Source organism: Micropterus dolomieu, linkage group LG15 (genome assembly GCF_021292245.1).
Source record: "Micropterus dolomieu isolate WLL.071019.BEF.003 ecotype Adirondacks linkage group LG15, ASM2129224v1, whole genome shotgun sequence".
NCBI classification, from domain to species: Eukaryota; Metazoa; Chordata; class Actinopteri; order Centrarchiformes; family Centrarchidae; genus Micropterus; species Micropterus dolomieu.
The window spans coordinates 10,406,378-10,426,732 of record NC_060164.1 but is presented as its reverse complement, the minus strand read 5'-3'; the positions used below and the strand labels follow the sequence as shown (position 1 = coordinate 10,426,732).

Sequence of the window (20,355 nt, the reverse complement as noted above, 5' to 3'; positions counted from 1 at the left end):
TCAAAACAGCTCTGAACTGCTGGACTTGGTGGGAAATATTTGCCAGCTGTAACATGGTTATGTGAAAACTGAGAAAGCAGCCACATGGAGAGGTAGCTATTCTAAAGAACAGACTATTATTAGCTAGAATTTTGATCTTGTGGCCTTCACAGCAGGTGGCAATGTTGATCAAAAATGTAGCTAGTCTAGGCTACTAATGTAAAGTGATGGCATTCTTGTGTTGTGGAGGAGAGTTTAGAGGGCACAAAAAATGTGTCATGTCTTATTTGCAGTGATAAAATGCTGAAGCCGAGCAGCAGCAGCTCAGCCTGGAATGAAGAGATGCTCGCAGGGATAACAAGAACAGGTTTTTATTAATATTTTGTAATACCATATATAATGCAATTGCATATCTTTGGCGAAAATAAATCTTATAAACATTTTATCAACAGAGGTTAGCATACAAAAACCAAAAGGTGTGTCCATCCAATAGACATGGCAGACAACTGACACAAACTGATACTGGGTTGGCAGCTTTGTGAAATACAACAAATGTTCATTATACCCATAGGAACTGCAACAGAATTTCGAGGATCACATAATCAATATTCAGTAAAAGCTGTTGAGCAATGAAGCAACTGGGTTTGGAGTTTGGTAAATCGGACCCCAAAACGTTTAGGTACACACTGACTCTGTGTCACTTTGAGACCAATATAACATTTCTTTTGCAAGTGCTACAGAAAGAATGAGCGAGCTTTTCCTCTACATAATTTCTTTGCATTTGTCCGTACACTTGAATGTCTGAAACTACACAGCAGCCGCCTGGGGGACTGAGTGCACCTGCTGAGTTCACCCTTTGAGTGAGTCTGATCCAGTTTTTAGTGAAACATTTCAACATCCCATAACAATACTTGGAAGCATGAGTTATGAGTGGCAGTAATTTGTTTTTTCTAATCTGCGATGAGATCGAGCGTTAATCTTCAATTTGTGACTACCTAGTCATAGTATCTAAACATAAACATGAGACAAATGATTCAATCATCTTCAAAGAACTTCTACAGCACATGGGGAATGTGTCCGTCTTAAATTTTATACCCCAGCTGTACATCCATTTTGGCAACAAAAGGTTTCAGGATCAATGTTAATTAACTGTCTTCTATCCAGCATAACACAAAGCAAAACAAAACATCAAGAAAACCTGGCAGTCATGGTTAAATTGAAAAAAACAAACACCCGCTCTAAAGACAATAGACATTGGCAAAATACTTAATCACTATAACATAGTGAAAGAAAAAAAAGGTGTATTGCTGTAAAATAAAACAAGAAGAAAAACAAAATACTTATTAAGAGGAGTTCACAGAGGGAGAAAAATAAATGTGCCTAGTCATTCCTTTCAAATGACCAGTATTTGATAGAGTATGCATTCAATAATCCCATAAATTAATGTCATAAATAAGGTGATGATTAATGAACAATAATTTGTTCTTTTTTTCACAGCTAAACAAGACCAGTGTATGCAAGTATTACTTCTGAGAACTGCAGCGTACTCTGCTATGAACAGTTCCCACTCTCAAGCGACAAAAATAAACCAAAGGATTGGTTAAGTCACTGCACTGACCAGAGAGTCCTCTCCCATTTCCTGTTCGGATGATTCAGAAAACTAGGGCATTGTTACTCTAAATCACACACTACATTTTGGCAGCAGGGGAATAGAGTAACCCTTTGCAGATTTACATCAGTGGCACAAGAAAACGTTTGGCACTGACCATGCATGCTATACTAACTGACACAACGTGATCTAGTCCTGCGGGAGAAAAAAATGATGATATTTTCGGCTTGTTACCCTTGTGCGCTTCCATGCTACCTTTTATTGTACGCTGCAAGTACGCAGCCTTTTTAAAAGCTCAAATGAGAATTATGGCCTTTTACACAAGTGCCTCGCAACTTCCCCTCAGTGAACTGCATGCAACCAACTGACAATAAACACTCCATTTCACAGCTTGAGAAGAGAGCGTGCACTTCCTTATTTTGTTGTAGGAGGAAGAGCAAGGACGAAAACACTGGTGGCCAGCCAGAACTGAGGGCACAACATGAGAGCAGCACAGGTCTTCAACAACTCGCCTGCGAGCGACTGCACATGCAAAGGTCTCTCGGGCCATGACTCTATTGTCCCCTTCTTGTTCTTTTTAACAGACACACCATGCCTCAGGTTGTGAATGAACTTGGCCACGGGATCAGCCAGCATTAAAATGAGCTTAATCACTTTGTAATTTTCTAAAGTACATGGTTCAAAAAACAAGGAGAACATAGGGAGGTATAATCAAACTGCAAATCCAAACAATGCTGTGGTAATTTACTGTCTGCTCCAGTTTTTGACTATTAACCAGCTCTGCATTCAAAAAGGACCAGAAGCAAGCAGGCCCCACAATACAGCTATAGCAAGGGAGATCTGTCATTACACCAATCACAGTCATTGGAGCAGTATATCTACATTGTCAGTGAAATAAAAAGTTGATTTGACCATTTTCTGTCATGACCATCATCTCATGGTTCAGGCTGAAGTCGACATGCACTATGGTACACACACACACACACACACACACACACAAATCTATGGAGGATAACCTATGAACACGCAGTGAACATCTGGCAATATGTGGCAGATGTTCGCTTTGCATAGGCTGTCACCAAACAAGTCAATATATGTCTGCACATAAATGTCAAAAACACACCGATGAATGGAAGGGATTGACAGGACGAGAACTGGATTTGCAAAAATAATTAAAACAACTTTCATTTGTATAGCACTGTTATGGCCGCACAAAACTGAGCGAAGTAGTATAGCTAACTTTGCAACTAAATTTGGCAGTGGCGGAGTAATACTATTTCCACATCTTGCTAATCCTGAAGTAATAAGTTTATCGCATAACAAGATCATAGTACTACTCCATTCATTCTCTTAATTGTAAAGTTTAACTAGCGTACTCAACTCTGAAAAATGCCACCATGAAATAATGTGTAAAAAAAATAAAAATAAAAATGTTAAGGTTGTAGATTAATTATTGCATCTCTCTTACAAGAGGATTTGTAGAGCAGGAATTCCTTTCAAAACAGTGGCTTTTTTTTTTTCTTTAGCACAAAAAGGAGAAACTGATAACACCAGGAGGTTAGATTTTGTCTGTTACAAACATGCACTCATTCGCATCATAAATAGATTCACTTGGAAGAGGATACAGGTTTGAAGAGGAAGCATGCAACGCTTTGAGTTATAAAACCTTCAGCTTTTCCCATTTTGTCTTTCGGAGGAAAATCCTTGAATCACAATCTTCTAATCCAACAGAAGCAGGCAGGTCATTTTGGATAGGTTTCATGATGGTTCTCCATAGCCCAAAATCCCACCCCCAGCAGTTACCCCCGAGTTACAAAAGTCTCTATATGGCTTTGTTCTCCTGTGTGAACGATACTATTGCCATTTGTTTTGTTGGACAGGGATATTCCCAAACAAATAAAAAAGGCTCAAAATGGCCAATGAACGATCAGATAAGGAGAAGGAGGCACACTGGGACACATGATCAGGGGTCAGAGGTTAGGGTTCACAGGGTCCGGAGTCTGGTGAGTCAAATCTTCATTTCCTGTTAAGTTTTGTGCTCTTGACAGTGCGTTTGGAGCCCTCCATGCAGCTGCGTATACCAGCGAGGTGCAGCAAGGAGCCGGCGGCTTCCTTCAGCTCGTCATCCACCTCCGGCTTGACCTCGCGCCGTGGCCTCTTACCAGAGGGCCACTTGATGGCGGCCGGACGTCGAGAAGTCTGGTGGACACCCCTCTCGTCCCAGAGGTCAGAGTCCTCGTCGCTGTGGAAGCCCTCGCTGCCAGCGCGGTGGGACTGCCTACGGTCGCAGCCCCCTTCATCCAGGGAGGAAAGAGACGAGGAGGAGGAGCGGGACGAGCAGCGTTGCAGGGCCGCACTGCTGTAGTTGTGGTCCTGCTTTGGATCACTGCTCACCAGGACAGAGTCGGGCCGGGAGAGGTCCAGTGGGCCTTCAGAGTTGCCTGAGGACAGCAGAAGATGAAAAAAGTGACGTTACAGACATGAAAAACTAATTTTACAGACTCGAGTTGGGAAAGTGTCTCGCTTTAATGGGTTTAAAAATGGTTTTGAGGGATACTAAGTAAATCCTAATGTAACTTTACAGTAAACTAGCTATTGATTTTTAGTTGTTTTTTTGTTTTGTTTTTCTGAAGAAAGAAAAGCAGAAATCAGAGAACCCAGTGAACCACAAACTATAGCTTTAGCCTGCTTTCTTTACAAGGATAAAGCAGAACTAAGACTTGTCTCAGCCCAAGAGGGAAAACCTGATTTAAAAATATCTTGTTGCTTGCATGTTGAAGCAGAATAACCACTGATGGGGAAAGCACAAAAGTTAGATGAGAAGACTGAGCCCGGTAACTTCCTCGCGTCTCCAATGATTTCCAGGCAGCTGCTTCCAGCCAAAAACAGCTTGCGCATGACCCCCCGTAAAACAGGGAACTGGTACACTTTGGGTTTGTATGGATTAAACAAACGAAATATAATGTGTTAATCAGTGAACATTAGAAGAGCTGGTACGTGGATTTTGTCACCTTTGGCGGAACCCCCTGCTTCCAGTCTTTGTGCTCTGCTAAGCTAAGCTTACCGGCTGCAGGCAATGCAAAACTATTCCTTTAACATGACTTTAAAAGACTATCTACAGGACAAACTGTATGCAATCAAGTACAAGTAATGAACCCTTCCCGCGCAAGAACCAACACTTTACTTGTAAGAACAGGGGACACATCACATCACAAAATTAAAAGCACACAAAATAAAAGAAGATTTAAGCAATGACAATGTGGCATGTCAGGGGTAGGAGACAAGGAGACGGAAGAGTAGGTGAAAGTATGGCTGCTTGTGGATTCTCTTACATGGGTCAACGTGGTGCCCTGGGGCAGAGTTTAAGAGCATCATGGCAGTGGCAGCATCAATGTCAGACTCTGGAAGAGGAGAGAACATGCATGATGGTCAGTCCTGAGGTGTGAAAGCATGGGAGCATGGCATCTCTACTAGGACTGGGAGGACTGGGTTCCTTCAATAAATTTTAAACCGGAGACATGGCAGCCCAATCATTGCTTACTGAATGGACTGGATATGCAGACCAGAGGATAAATTCAAGCCACTGATATTAAGAGTGCATCCGATCTTTCCAGACCTGACAAAGTGTCTAAAAGCCTCATAGCTCACTTCTGGGGCTCTAAATTATTAATGATTACAGTGAGACTGAGTGCTCGACACTCTGCACCAGCAGAACCTCTGCCTGTCGTCAAGGTTACAAATCCAAGAGGCAGAGGGGGGAAAGGGGAGGCTGAGACATCGACTGGGAACTCTCAACATTATGGTCTACATGAGGCATCAATGACTTGAAAGCAACAAATCAAACCAAGGCTTGAGGATAAAAGCACGGTGATGCTGAATGTTCTGGGGCTGAAATGTGCAAAGACAACATAATCAAAATACTGCACAAACACAAACTAACAAAAAAAACAACTGCACTGATTGATCTGAATACATACATTCTTGCTGGGCAGGCAGCTTTTACTGTACCTATCCGAACTGAGATAAGTTTGCTTCGGTCTCACCTTTGAATGAGCAGCCTTGTAGAAAGAGATGGCGAGGGGGGGAGGAGGCACTGCAGAAGGTAAACAAAAGACATGAATGGTCAGATTTTGAGTTTGCAAAGGAGAAAAAAGTCATGGAAGTAATGGAAGTGCAGATCTCCAAAATGAAAGAAAAACCTATTAAGATATGCTTCGCCAACAATGCCATGTCCACTAAATAAATGAAATACGGCAAGAATGATTTCATAGAGATAGAGCTGATGTGCCAATTCAGGTTTGACTAGCTGACAACAGTTTCCTTCAACATCAAAGCCAATTTAAACTCATAATTCACAACATCCAGAGAGCGGCTGATGAAAGTTTACCTGGGCGGGGAGGCGGGTGGTGTGCAGAAGGCATGTGCGGCAGGGAAGTGCTGCTTCTTAAGGGCTTGGATCAGGTTGGGGCGGTACTCGGGGTCAACGCACCAGAGAGAACCTTTTCCATTGGCCTGTAAGAAACAGCAGGGTCAATCGTCTGGTCAAACTACTACACCCAGGTTACAAAACCTGCCTCTAGATGAATCTAGATATTATTAGATAGGGAAAGTAAAGTCCTGATATTCCTCACAATTACACACATGTGTTACGGTACTACCACAGGTTTGTTCAGTATGTATTCTGATTGGTTCTTTGGTGATATTTAACCTTTACGAGTGCTTCTTTGCACGTTACAGCTACCAACTGTCGATCAGCAGAATAGTGTGAAACCTGCATTTCCATTGCACCAGCGGTCAAAATATCCACACTTTGAAAAGATTCAATAAGAGAGTTAGCAATCAATTTTGTTTTCTGTATAGCTGGGTAATTGCAACACTACAAATGATCATTATTTATCAAAATAAAGGTCAAGTGGAACACTAAATCTTTTAGAGATTAGTCATTGTGGCAAAGCAATCAATCAATCAGCAACTTTTTCACCAATAAGCTTCACAGCAGCTTTTACACAAGACATGCTCTAATTGCTTTAAAACAAAAAATCTTCGAACAATGTCCAAAAATCTAAACTATTTGTTGCAATAACCTATTCTTAACCCCTCAAAATGATGCACAGAATTATTTGTCAAAGAGCTCATAGCAAGTCTCTATTTGCAGAAATGGTAAAAACATTTAAGTTATAGTTCTTAGAAGAGCATTACATCAAAAAACAAAACAGGGGAAAATAGAAAATGCATAACTAAGAATTCCTCAACAAAAGAAAGAAAGAAAGAACTGCTCCGTGGCACTGTGTGGGGAATTAATTTGTCTGTTGGAGATGTGTGCGGGAGTGTTTTAACTGTCACTTTATCTGATGGCGGCGTATTGCCCAGTCTGGGAGGAAAATAGAGGGAGGGAGACGAGGGAGGCGAGGGAGGGAGGGAGGAGAATAACCTTGACTCAGATTACCAACCAGCCCTGATGCAGGAAGAAGGAAATGTCTCCATAGCAACGGAAACCACCAGCCAGTGTCATGTGAAACTGGTGCTGGTCTCTCAGCAGACGAATGGCTCACACTGTGCACCTGCATGCTGAGCGGCCTGCACCTCGCCATGTTGCTACTCGCTGAGCGCAAACAGCCATCCCCTCCCATGGTGGGAAAATATGAGGCACAGCCTTGGCACCACGGGCTTACCGGTCACAAGTCTGAACTCATACTGAAGCTCAATATGGCTACCATCGTGTCATTCCCTGGATCAGTACAGTAACAGTCTGACTCTTAGAAACCTTGCCACCGCCGCTTTCTAAAACTTGAGTAACAAATGCAACCATACAGAAGGGCAACAGAAAAGCTTATAGTGTATTACTGTTGACATGTTCAGCACTTCAGCTCTATGAAAGGCCCTGAAAGCCTATTTTCTTAATTAGTGCTTTACTATTTACTCACTAGAGAAGTGAAGCAGCTCAGTCGGAAACAGGTGATGTGACCTACCAATCAATATTTAGCAACATTTCAAAGAAAATTTGATGACAGCTTTGAGGTTGTTTATTAAATGTTACTAAGCCACTTGAGTGATGCGTATTTAGTCATAAACATTTAATGTTATACAGGAATGTTTTGGGGGGCTTTAAAATCAGAACTACCTCTCTAGTTCAATTTTGTTCCTCACCACATTTTTCAAAACAAAAGCTTGGAAAACTAAAAAGATATCGCAAACATTACTGCGTGTTCACAGTAGTGATACTTTCGTCAGACGAAACTAAACGAAATATATTCATCAACAAACTTTTTTCCCGTGACTAAAACAAGACAATGTCGAGACGCCGACAATGTACTTAAACACTGACTGTCACTATCTATCTTGAAATGCAATATTGTTGACGAAAAATGGCAAGACTAAAATGTAATTCATAAAATAAAAACATTAATAAAATGTCTCTTTCTTTTTGTCAGTATAATGAGGAGAAAATATTACAGGCCACATCTCCCTCTAAATTTTCACTTGAACAGTGTTCATTCAGCAGTATTTTTTTCCTTTCTTCCTGTATTTTGAATGCTGGCCGACCAGGTGAGGCCTGGTGCGCGAGAAAAACGTTACTGTACTTTGGAGGATGCGAACGCTGGTGATGAACACAACATGCTAGGGAGAAAGAGGTGCTTAGATATTTGGTCCCATTTCAAATACAGTGAGGCGGACAAAAAAACAGAGTGCCTCATTATATTGGACAGCAAGCAATGTGGTTAAAAGATTTTTGGAAAAAACGCTACGAACTTGAAGCGGCATATCAAGGCTAATTGAGGTAAGTTAATGTCTCCTTTGCAATAAAAATGAGAACAAAGCTAACATTCAAATGTTACAAAACAATTTATCTATATGTGAGATGCGTGAAATAAAAACCAAAATCATAAATATCTCTATTTTTGTTAGAGCAGATTGACCAAAATGCTAATCAAAATTATACTAATGAGTTAGGAAAGACTAAAATGATGTTTAATGATTAAAACTAGATTGATGATGATGATGATTAAAAAAAAAAATTTTTTTAAATGGCTGACAAAATTAGCGATAGTTCACACAGAGGGCAATCACAGCAAAATGTGTTTATTTTGGGTTAACACCGCTGTAACAGCGTTACTCCAGCAGTCAAACTCACGCGCGAGTAAGTTCGCTTCACTTTGTGTAGGAACACACCATTACGAAGTAAGCTAACAATTTTGCATATTCCTATTCAGTTCACAAGAATGTTTGTGCAGGATGTGCAACTTCTCTATTATTTTCTTTCTATACAGGAACACTAATACAAATGAGTGCGAGTGACACGTAACCCTGCCAGGACAAGGCTGGCAAAGATCCTTGTAACAAACTCATCTCAGCAACTTTTAGGTCACGTTAGCTTCTTTTCTCGCAGTTAGACGTTGAGGTTTCCAACTGTGGGATGCTTCTCCCCCTGCTTAAAAACAGTTACACTGCCTTGTAGTGCTTGGGGAGATAAAGTCCTATCTTAGTGTGCTGTGTTTGCATTTCTTCTGAAGGAATATCTGTGACCTTGACTGGATTCCACCCTTATCACAGCAGAGACAGAGGACCCTGCGGCTGTGTTGCAGTCCCGGACACTGTCACATGAGCCACATTGCAGCGTCACACTACAACACACTGTTCGCCCACAGTGTTTTGCTAAACAAAGCAGACACATTTTGACCTATGTAAATTTTAATATCACATCATCAAACAATGATGCCATGACGGCAGTTTCGAGAAGCATAATTTAAACGGTGCAGTTTTCCAGGTTTACCTCTGTGTTAAGTTAAGAGAGAGTTTGCTAACTTACCTTTCCCAAACTCCTTTCCACCTTGCGGAAGCATTTGTTCAAAGACAAGTTGTGACGAACTGAGTTCTTCCAGCCAGTGGGAGCGTTGGAGAAATAAGGGAAGTGCTCCAGAATCCAGCCATAGATTTCTTTAACAGGCAACGATTTGCTGGGAGACTGCTCAATCGCCATGTAGATGAGAAGAGAAAATGAGAAAGGGGGCTTAGACTTCAACGAGTCCCGCTCCCGGCCCCTGCTGTGTGACGAAGATGAGGACGAGGATGATGGGCCCTGGCTGGACCCGTAGTCGCCCTCTATGTCAAAGAGAGGGCTGGCGCTGGGCTGAGCTTCAGGACCTCCCAGAGTGAAGTTCTGAAGCAGGTTCTCGTGCAGCCAGTTGAGGTTGGTGAGCTCCTCATCCTCCGTACCTCCAGTACGATCCACACTGGTCGCCAGCGGACTGGACGCACACTCCGCCTCAGGCAGTGTTCCCACACCGCAAACGCCCCTGAGCCCTGTCCGCTCCTCTTGCATACCCGGAATTTCCGTTTTCTTATCTGGTGACATCCCAATGATTGGACCCATTAAATCAAAGAGGTCTGTAGAGAAGAGAGAAGAGGTTGTAAAAGATGAACAGCTCACATATAGACAGAAATCACAGTTTTTGATGGTGAACCGATTTTCAAAACAAAGTTGGCAGTGTGAAATAACTGGATGTGACATAATGGAATGATGTGCTATTCCAAGCGTTAACCGTGTTTTCTTAAATTCTGCCTGGGTCCTGTAGCTGTGCCTGTGGCCTCCTGTCGCTGTGCCTGTCTGCCTCTATTGCACTGGCCCTCTCACTGCCCCTCTCCTCCACGCCTGGTGAGGACAGAGAGCCCCCCCCCCCTTCCTTTGAGTACCTTCGAGGAGGTCCTCTCAAGAAACTGAACCAACTTAAGGCTCCACTCCTCGACGCCCACCGCGTTTCAGCCAAGACGCAGATCCTCATTATGTGTAAATGAGCATGAAGCCATCCAACGACTGCAGGAATGAGTGGAAGGCCTCCATCTTACAGAGTGGATGGCTCTTATAGACTGATCTACGTTCAGCCAGGATCAAGTCTCAATTTGTCACAAGCCAGATTAAGTAGTGGAAAGAGGCTACAGACCCGGGAACTGTCAGTCATTTAACAGCACTAGGAAATTCAATATTGCTAGGAGCCCTGTATTATTAACCAATTCCACCCAAGTACCCTTATTAATAAGACAATGATTTTTTTACGTGGGCTCAGAGGAAGAATAGTTGGCATGTCATCTTCTGCAATAGCAATGATCCTGTCAAACGCTTTAGTTGAAGCTAATGTATCAAGTTATGACTTTAATTACAGCCACAGAAAATCTGATCTGATCTGTCCATGTCTCAGCACACTTATTAAGTAAGCACTTATCTGACAATTAATGTTGTCCAATAAACCTGAATAAACTCTGTAAAACCATAAAAAAGCACTGGTCTTGCACACTGGTTGGTGAGGCCAAGAGCACAAAGAGATCAGTCTCTGGCTCCGCTCACAAAAAGCTTTATGTCCTTTAGTGTCACCATGACAACCATGCCATCCCTTCAATTAAAAGCAGAAATCCCACAAACAAGATATATAGATACAATAAGAAAATAAGTAATCCATGCTGGCTGGCTCTGCCACAGTCCACCACTGAACAACCCCCCTGTAACCAAAATGCTCCTGCTGCACCCGTGGATGGACACCAGATGCCAAGGTCTGGGGTGGTCTGGTATGTTCTGGATCCAAACTGAGATGGGAGTAGGATGGCGAAAAGGTAAAAGGCGCACAGAGAGCGCTGTAAAGGCATACATTTTCATTTCTGCGATAAGATAAGAATTGGGTCAAACTGGAGAGTGTTTGCACAGTGGGTGAGACAGGAGAGGGAGTGTACACGCACGCACAGATCAGTTTGTCAAAGCAAGTCAGCAAGGACAGGAGGGGGAAGGAGGAGGCTTTAGTGCATTTACAAAATGACTGCTCTCAATGAGGGGATAAACATATAGCAGATAGATCCTATTTTGGTTTAGACTGACTTCTAAGGCTGCTCTGTAGGTGACGTCATGTTAGCTACATTTTGTCCTGCATTCTGCCCGTCAATCCTCTATTGTATGTGTTTTAATATGTCAGCACCACTGAAATTTCTACCACATACACTTCTGTAATTTTGATCGTGGCCAAAAAGGAAGTAAGTCAAAGAGCTTTCCAGGCCAAAGGCAAAAGGGACAGGCTACAGAACGTAGGAAGAGCTATAACAATGAAGGAAATTCTTTTCTGGAAGGACAGAACAAGAAAGAAAGAGAGAAAGACAGAGAGACCAAGAGACTTAGAGGAAGGAAGAGAGAGAGACAGAGCTCTGAGACTCAGTGGTAGTGAGGTGGACTATGTAAGTTATCCTCAGTCTAGGATGAATCACGGCTCTCGGCAAAGTAGAGCAATCAGATATGTCAGGCAGCGAGAGAACTGCCCATTTGTGTTAAAAGAAAATCTCTGTTCAAGAAACCAAAACACAAAAAGATATCCCTCGACATGACAGGTTCCAACTCTGAGTGAATTTACAAATAGAAAGGGGACTGTGCAGGCAGACATGCCTGCAGTGTCAGAGGTTCTTCATCCTACCAGCAATCATTTCAGTCTTTGTTTGATTAAAAAGGTGTAGTCAATGTGTTTTCTGGACCCAGGGTCAACAGTAAACACTCCACATGGATGACCTTTCTTCTTTTAACAGGTCCTGAATGACTGTCTGTAAACCTGACTCAGTTTGGTGTCAGTCACGGGCCTGGATAAGTGTCAGACCTATGATTAACCTTAAAGCACAAGAGAGCTTCAACTCAGTCCATCTTCCCAGCCCTGACCTCTCAACTGGGTCCCTGGGTGCCAGGGAACGCTTACGGTCTTTGGAGCAGCTCCTCCCGATGACAGTCATTTAAATATCAACAGAGGCAGGGTGGACGGACTGAGAAAGCTGCCTTGCAAACAGCCAAACACAAGAAGTGTTTTACCATGACTGCAGCTGGTCAATTACCACTGCTGATGCAATGATCGCAGTTATCTCTGTTTTTATGAGAAAGGCATCAAACAGAGGCGGCCTGGAATGCAATGATAATGGGACACTAGTGTGTAAAGAGTGGAGAGAGGAGAGGGAGCTAATAAGCCGCGCTGGCCTGTTGACTGCAGCTCATCCTTGAAAATACACCAAAGCTGCAACGGTGCTGACCTGATGGCTCATCTGCAAGTTAAAATAGCCCCGCGTACCGCCAGCCTCATCATATTCATGTGCAAACAGGCAGGCACTAACAGCAGGTGCCAGGGCACATTTTTCCCCCCTTTCAAACTGCTCTTTTATCCTGTTAAGCACTTAGCCTATTCAAAAATACACAAAGACATATGGAGATAGCTTTAAGTGGCAAATCAAGCCGTTGACGTGTCAAATATGTACAGGGGCAACGTAAAGGAGATGATAGTAGCATCAAAATGAAGAGGTACTGGTTTGAGATGTTTTCTGGGAGCGAATCTCGCGACCCGGACTCAGTTGCCACGGCAGCCAATGTTGTAAGGGAAGCAATTGTGCTCATGTCTGTGCATGAAGAGAGAGCTAATGTGGGGAGATCAATACAGGCGGAAAATGCTGAGGCCAGCAGTCTGCTGCTGTTCTCCACAAACCTGTCTGACAAAGAGCAGTGGGAAAGGCCACAGCCAACCTGGATGTCATAGCACTACTGACTAAGTGCCGTTAAGGCACACTTTATAATACCCGTTCCATGTACCAAATAGCTAATTTATTCAGTAGTAAATTACACACAGCTTATATTTTTATTAGAATAACAGAAAGAGATTTCAGGAAAAAAAAAATAACACACGTAACAGCTTTGAGTTCATACACAGCTGTACTCACGCCACACCCTCTTCACAAGGTATAAACCAGTTGACACAAACCAGTTACTCCTCTGTAATAGATACACAAAGGTGTGTCGCAAAGCCCCATGGCAAGGCATGTTATTTGAAACCCTAACTGATATTTAGGTGACTACCCAGTCTGGCTGGAGCTCTAAAAATGTGAATGAGACAAAGGGGGGCTGAGTTAGAGTGGGAGGGGGAGAGAGAGAGAGATCGGTGCTGTTCCAGAGCGAGGTAGCCAAGTGGCAGTCTTTTATTTTACGGGAAGGTCAAATTATGTCATAACAAATAAAAGCAACCATTAATGTGAAGGCTAATCAGGCTACTGTCAAAGCATGTCTAAATTATACATTTCCAAATAAAACTACTCAATGGATTAAAACTATCTACTCAGTGTCCGAGGTGAAAGCAAATGAAAAAGCTGGCACAAAGCATCACAATTGGCCCCACACTCGGCCCATACAAAGGAGCAGTTGTTTTTGCTCTAGTCATGTTTCAGAAGTGCTCAGTATTCACCTCACAGTTTCAAGCAGAGGGCCGGGAGGGAAGGAAACACCTCCTGCCTGTTGAGGAAGTTCATTTTCAGAAAACAAATTCAGACTTCACGCAGAGGCAGCTAGGCCTGCCCAACACCAAAACAGTGGACTCGGCAGCGAGAGGCCGAGAGGTAGCGTTTGTTGAAGCAGCAGTATTTACTTTGGCAATCTATGAATTCCACCAGCATGTAGCTTATGAGCTACTGACAAACACCCAAGTCAAACCTAATGAATTGACTGATGCAGTCACTTAACAGTCAGGGGAAAACAAGAAGACTAAACAATGGATCATGATTGTGATGTTCACCGAAGGTATTAACTCTATATAGTGATTTCAAACTCAAACACACGACTGCACTTCAACTGTCAACTGAGGTGAGGCCTTCTAAAAGTACAAGCCAGCCCCCGACTAACACTGAAACCTTATCTCTTGGGTCATGTGGCTCTAAGCTCAGTGTACAACACTGAAACACCACCAATCAACATGCACAACAACCTCATATATTGCCAAATACTAAAAACAGCACTAGGACCAGACCATTTGCTTTACTGTAAACTAGGGCCTAAATCCCAGTAATAAACGATGGAAGGGATATTTTTGGAGGCATAACGCATGTGCCTTTAACAGTTTGGTCGAAGTTTCAACATAAGCCCTTCCAGGAATGTCTTCTGTACGAGCTTATGTTCCATGTTAATACTATAAGGTTTTGTAAATGGAACTTTGTGTACAAAATCCCAGATACCACCAGCAAGGCCCTGCAGGAAAAAGCCTGTTTTCCTGAATCACTGCAAACTCTGGTGGAATCCTTCATAGGTATCCGCTTCAAATAGCGGGGAGCGGGAACGCAGGGCTCTCACAGAGACCCAGAGAACGCAGCATGAAGACAGCTGGAAGTACCTTGCTTTCAGACAATGAAAATATTTACTGAAGCTTCTGAAGTGAGTGAATCAACAAACGTGCATGCACAGCAAAAGATGAACATGCAGTAAGTAGCAGCAATATAACATAAAGACAGGCTACAAGTCTTGAGCTCAGCGCTCTTCTTCTGGCAGCACTGAAGGGTTGGCTACCTACATGGTACATTACAGCCTGTTTTATTTGTCTTTCATCTTGTTCATTCTTTATTGTAAACTAAAAATTATTAATCCCTGCATTGTTATTAGGCATGTGTATATCTTTACATGTAATTTGTGCTAATATAATACCTGAGTTTCAGTACTGAATTGCTACCTTTTTAGTATCTTTTTCATATTAAACAATAAAAGCTAAATTCTCTTTAAAACATTTCTTGTAGGCCTCTATGTACCAACTCTCAATACGAGAAAAGTTTCAATACGCAGTGCTACAAAGAAATTGAGATTTGATAGTACCCAGCCCTAACTTTCCTTTACATAGACCAAATTAGTTGTAATAATCATAGGATAGCTTGGTGAAATCAAAGGAAATACAGGATGCAACATCAAACAAGTTTTTATTGTACGTCTCGTAAAGAACGCACACACATTTTTATGGCGCCACACAAGTGCATGGCCCTTTCATATTCTGCTCAAATAAAGGTAACTTGAAATTTTTCAACAAACCCCCCCCCAATAAACCACCATGGTGATCTGATGACAATGCCAGACTCTTAAAATAGCAAAGCTCTAATAAACTGAGTTTCATACTTATTCATGGATTCAGCTGTTTCAAGTACAGAGCCCAGTATAAAACTCATTCAAATAACAGTGATGCATCAGTTTTATGTTTACATTTCACTTCAGGCAAACACTTACCCAGCCCTTCACCTTTAATTACAACAATGTGGAGCACTTTTCAGCAACAAGACAATTGAAAGTGCTTTACATTAAACATAAAAGGGCATACACTAAATTGTTTAAGTTCTGTGGCACCTGGTTCCAAAATATTGGTAAACTGACAACACAAACCCCATTCAGCCCCACAAATCCTAGAAGATCTTGAATCATTTGCACAAGATGGTCAGCCTACGTCGATGTTGCCATCAATTCAATAAAACCCTTTAATTCCGCCAGGGGTGACGAGACAAAGGCCCATTGTAACACAGGACACAGCCGTGCTTCCCTCTTCCTTTCTCTCAATCAAGGAAACGGTCACATTAGTGGTGCTTTCAATGAGGCAGGCCTTAATGGGCTGCGTCTTGAGTCCACCCCGTCAGCACTGAGACAGGCACACGGACAGTTAGGGGTTTAGAGAGGTGTAGGGGAGAGAAGGAGGGGGTCTGCTCACCATAGAGTCAGTGCATATGTGTAAACACTGTGACCAATCAAGAGATGTAAAACAATAACTGGAGTAGACAGAGGGGCGCCACAACAGGAATATACACATCGCCCATTTGCAATACTTCTGTAAGTACACACGGGCAGAGGCAGGCGTGTGGAGGAAGAACTGAACTGGACTAGAAACTCAAAACGTTCACATTCAAACTATGTATTTTTAGATTTGCAGAACCATCTCAACCTGTTCTGTGTTCTTTTTGATGTCATGACATTAGGCTGACCCTAGTTTGTAAAATAGTGATGTTGTTAAGTGGAAAGGTTAATGGATAAAAATTGGATGCCATTTAGCTGTATCCTGGTCTCTCAGGATTTGCTAAATGATGTGAAACATCACAAAAAATGTTGATCATCTGAACAAGGACTAAAAAAAACAAACTCGTGACCAGAGAAACTAAAGGAAGGGATGTATTTTACATTTGCATCTCAAATTCAGAGCTACCACCTATGTTTGGTTAGCAGAATGTCACAGACCCAAGACAGCAGAAGTTTACGTACTCGTGGGGAAACACACAGAGGGTGTGAGCAAGTGATGAAAACACACAGCACATGAAGCAGCTTCAATCACTCAAGTCAACCACCACACAACTGCATGAAGCGGTCACCTCCACAAGCCGGACAAGACAACGTCAGCAGTTAGGGCTGGTGCTCGCTGATTAGTGACTAATCTCAGCTAGAAATGTGATTGTTCAATTTAACTACCATGCCTCATAATGGGAGTTAGGAGAACAGGAATCAGCTATGAACACTTTTAAAAAAAATACACTACTTATACTAAAGTAGCAAAGATCATGTACTTTCACTTTAATTTATTTCCCACTTTGAAAGTGTTCAATACTGATGTTAAACAACATCAGTATTGAATACAGTCACTTCAAGTGAACAAAGACTGCTAACTTCCTTCTGCCAATCATCAAATTATTCAACCTCCTCCATTACAAAAATAACAGTTAAACCAAATCCAACTGTTTAAAATCATGAGTAATATCAAAGTCACAATTGACTTGGTAATTTGTTTTTTTTTTTTAGAACGGCAGGTTATAAAGCCTTGAGCTTTTCTGTTTAGCCAATCCATGAGAAACCAGGTTTAGACTGTGTTAAGCAATCCCAAAAGTGTTGTGCCACATGGGTCGGCTTTCGTAATGAATTTAAAACCTACAGTCACCCAGAGAGAGACCTGCAAAGAACATGGTGGATTTTAGAGGACGCAACCCTTCATTTACTCTGGGTCAGAGTACACAATTCTCTGATAAGACTGATTACATGGCAACACCACCATTTTGAAGTGCAGATTCTTTGCCTCTCTTGTCTAGATAGAGAGGGGAGTAACAGCTACAAGCTACAATCCAGCACTATGCCATTTCTTTATTATGATCTTTTACACTTTATAGTCATCATGTTGTGATGACTGAACAGGACAACAAAGCTTCAACGGATTTAAAATATACTTTCTACACGAGAAATGTACTTGATAAGATGTTGTACTGTGGTGGTCTCTTTTATCACGTTGCTTCGTTGTTGTCATACATCCTCTGAGGAGCATCTTCCTGTTCTGTCATCAGTACAGTATAATGAAGAAACTTCACCAACGTGTACACCAAGTTGTAAAAACGAAGTGTTGTTCTAGAGGAGCTTGAGATATATTTGATACCACTGTGTCTACAGCTGTATTTGTATAGCCAAAGCATGGACATGGAGCAATACATTGAAGTATGTGACTATCAGGGCATTTTCACTTTTGAAAAGTGTTTTTTAAATTAGAATAAAAAGTCTAAACATTGATCTTATCTACGTAACTGATTTAACAAGAAGGCCAACACACCAGGGTTTACCGTTAGGATTGTATGACAAATGATACTATGACTCATGTCATCGATTGTCACATTGCTTATTGTAAAATTCAGTTTCAAGTAAAAGCATCTGACTCTCAAGTCTACCGGTTACATTTTCAAACATTTTGCACTGTGAGGAGAAACCTAAGAACAGACCAGCATACTCACAAAGACTGGGCAGTCTGCCTCTTATTTCACCTGTACTTCGGTCTCTTACTGAGGAAGAAAAGAGCCTCAAACCACAGAGTAATGCTACCCATGGTAACGACAATGTCTTAGAGGCCTATTCCAGCAATTCTAATAACTGTATGATGGCCCACAACTGAAGATTATTCAACTCCACTGACAATATGTTAAACCCATGCAGTTGTTAAATCCATTTCACGTGAGCAATAACCGCATCATTGGGGTTACGACAAGTCTTATTTATAGTAATGAATGTCTGTAAAGTTAGCAGACCCTCATCTATTCTGGGAGGCAAAAGCACTTCCCATTTAGAGGCGTCTGTACACGCAAACATGTACAGGAGTGGATACAGGCTAGAACTACAAACAACAGCAGAGACAACAGATGGTTTGACCTACAACACAGCCATGGAGATTCAATAAAATAATGGCAGACAACATCTGTTTCGTCGCCTTTGTCTTCTATTTATCACTGGGGCTTTAACAACTGCCAAGCAATAAGAAAGGAACGCCGGTCTACATTAATGTCATAACCTCAACAAAGGAAGAGACATTTTCCCCTCACTTTTTCCAAATATACACAGAAATCTCAGAGCACAAAATGAATTTTAGATGAGGTTTGTCCAGTCCAGTGAATACAACACTGGCAGGCAGCAGGTAGACACTACAAGGAGCAGACAACACCAGACACGTGGAATAACACAAGGCAGATGAAGACCTATTCAATAACAACATATAAAGTACATCCAACTGGCTTAAACAGAGATATTTTTCCTGCACTCTGGCATTGTTTGTAGAGCACTCTATATCTGGGACAATCTTGTGATAATCCATTACATCATGTGCTTAGCTAGCCTGTGTAGCCTCCCAACCTCTGGTGCCGTCGATTTATAACGTTACCATGAATTTTATACATATGAGGGGAAGGTATGCGTCTTAAATTAACACACACACACAAAAGATTTAATATCGTTGTCTCCTACAACCTGAGAAACTACGCGATAAAAGACATTTATTGAAACCCCGAGTCTTTCGCCAGTGGAAAAGATACGCTGAAAGTGCTGTTACTAGCGATGAAAACTAACTGCTAGATATGCTGGGGCATTAATCACCACGGACTCGAGACTACACTCACAAGCAACCACAAGCAGTAACACAATGAGGAATACAAAGTTACACGTAATGACGTGGACTATTGCACAACACTTCCCGACACACGGGACTCGTTACGAAGTAACTTATCTGCGGTTAGTTACTCACATTTATGTTTGGTTTTAATTCGAGTGAACTTAACACGTTAATGCCTACAGCACAAACGTGCGGAAAAGTAGCGTTAGCAGCTGCTCGATGGGTCAGTGAAGGTATATCTTACTGCTAGCGTTAGCATAATATTTTAACTAGCTGGAATATTATGGTAATTATATTTCCATACACAAAACGCTAACCACTCTTTGGTGCTATAAATACCCACACTAACTCTTGAAGCTCGGAGTCCGGAGAACAGAGAGAAGTTAACATTAGCTAGCTGGCCACATGCTGTCGCTTGCTCTGCCATGCTGGCTGCTCTGAGCAAAGTCACTTGACCACATTTACTTTTAGCTTGTTCGAAACACAATCCCCCCGAACACCGTTTAAATACAGCACCCTTAAACAAACGCTTAAATACTTACAATCATGCACGGCGTGCCTCGGTGCGGTGTGTTTAAAGCCACGTCTGTGCGCAGTTTTATTCAGCTGTCTTGTCTCACACAGTGTCAGAGATCAGATCAGCAGCTGCTTCCTCCATACACACGCAGAACGCGGATCACAGAGCGCGCGGGCAACGCTACCAAACCCCTCGCCGTCGTCATGGCAACAGGTCCCACTTCAGCCAATCAAAACCCCTCCCCTCCTATCTCCCCTGGCAACTGCCGCAGCGCAGAAGCTCCATGAACGCGCACGCCATCCTATTTTGCCTCGTGAGAAATGTGCTTTCACTTTTATCGCCAGCTGCTTGTAACGTAACGCAGAGGAGGGAAATGTGTCGTGTAGTGTTTTAAAACAGATTTACTGAATAATACAGATAGTGACGTAATGGTGGGATGAATTAGATATGAATAAAGTGAGTGGATGATCAAGCCGCGCGGACAGGTCCCACACAACAGTCCCGCGTTCTTGGGCTACACAAACACCTCGGGGCGGAGAGAAAGGATGTGTCAC

At 42.3% G+C, this 20,355-nt stretch overlaps 1 protein-coding gene across 1 annotated transcript; it reads right to left on the bottom strand.

The window, feature by feature from the left end:
* Nucleotides 1–334: 334 nt before the first annotated feature.
* On the bottom strand, nt 335–19,974 carry foxn2a (forkhead box N2a). Its single transcript, XM_046070842.1, has 6 exons — nt 19,827–19,974; nt 9,396–9,973; nt 5,976–6,100; nt 5,632–5,681; nt 4,921–4,989; nt 335–4,029 (listed from the first exon to the last, which is right to left on the bottom strand). The coding sequence occupies exons 2-6, from the start codon at nt 9,957–9,959 to the stop codon at nt 3,605–3,607; spliced, it is 1,233 nt and encodes a 410-aa protein (XP_045926798.1). The 5' UTR covers nt 9,960–9,973; nt 19,827–19,974; the 3' UTR covers nt 335–3,604.
* Between the last annotated feature and the right edge of the window lie 381 nt (nt 19,975–20,355).

Coding starts and splice junctions, on each gene's coding strand:
- foxn2a (XM_046070842.1), bottom strand. CDS start 9,959: ATGGGTCCAATCATTGGGATGTCACCAGATAAGAAAACGGAAATTCCG. Junction 5,682..5,975: donor CCACCCGCCTCCCCGCCCAG/GTAAACTTTCAT, acceptor TACCTTCTGCAG/TGCCTCCTCCCCCCCTCGCC. Junction 4,990..5,631: donor ACAAGGCTGCTCATTCAAAG/GTGAGACCGAAG, acceptor CTCCTCTTCCAG/AGTCTGACATTGATGCTGCC.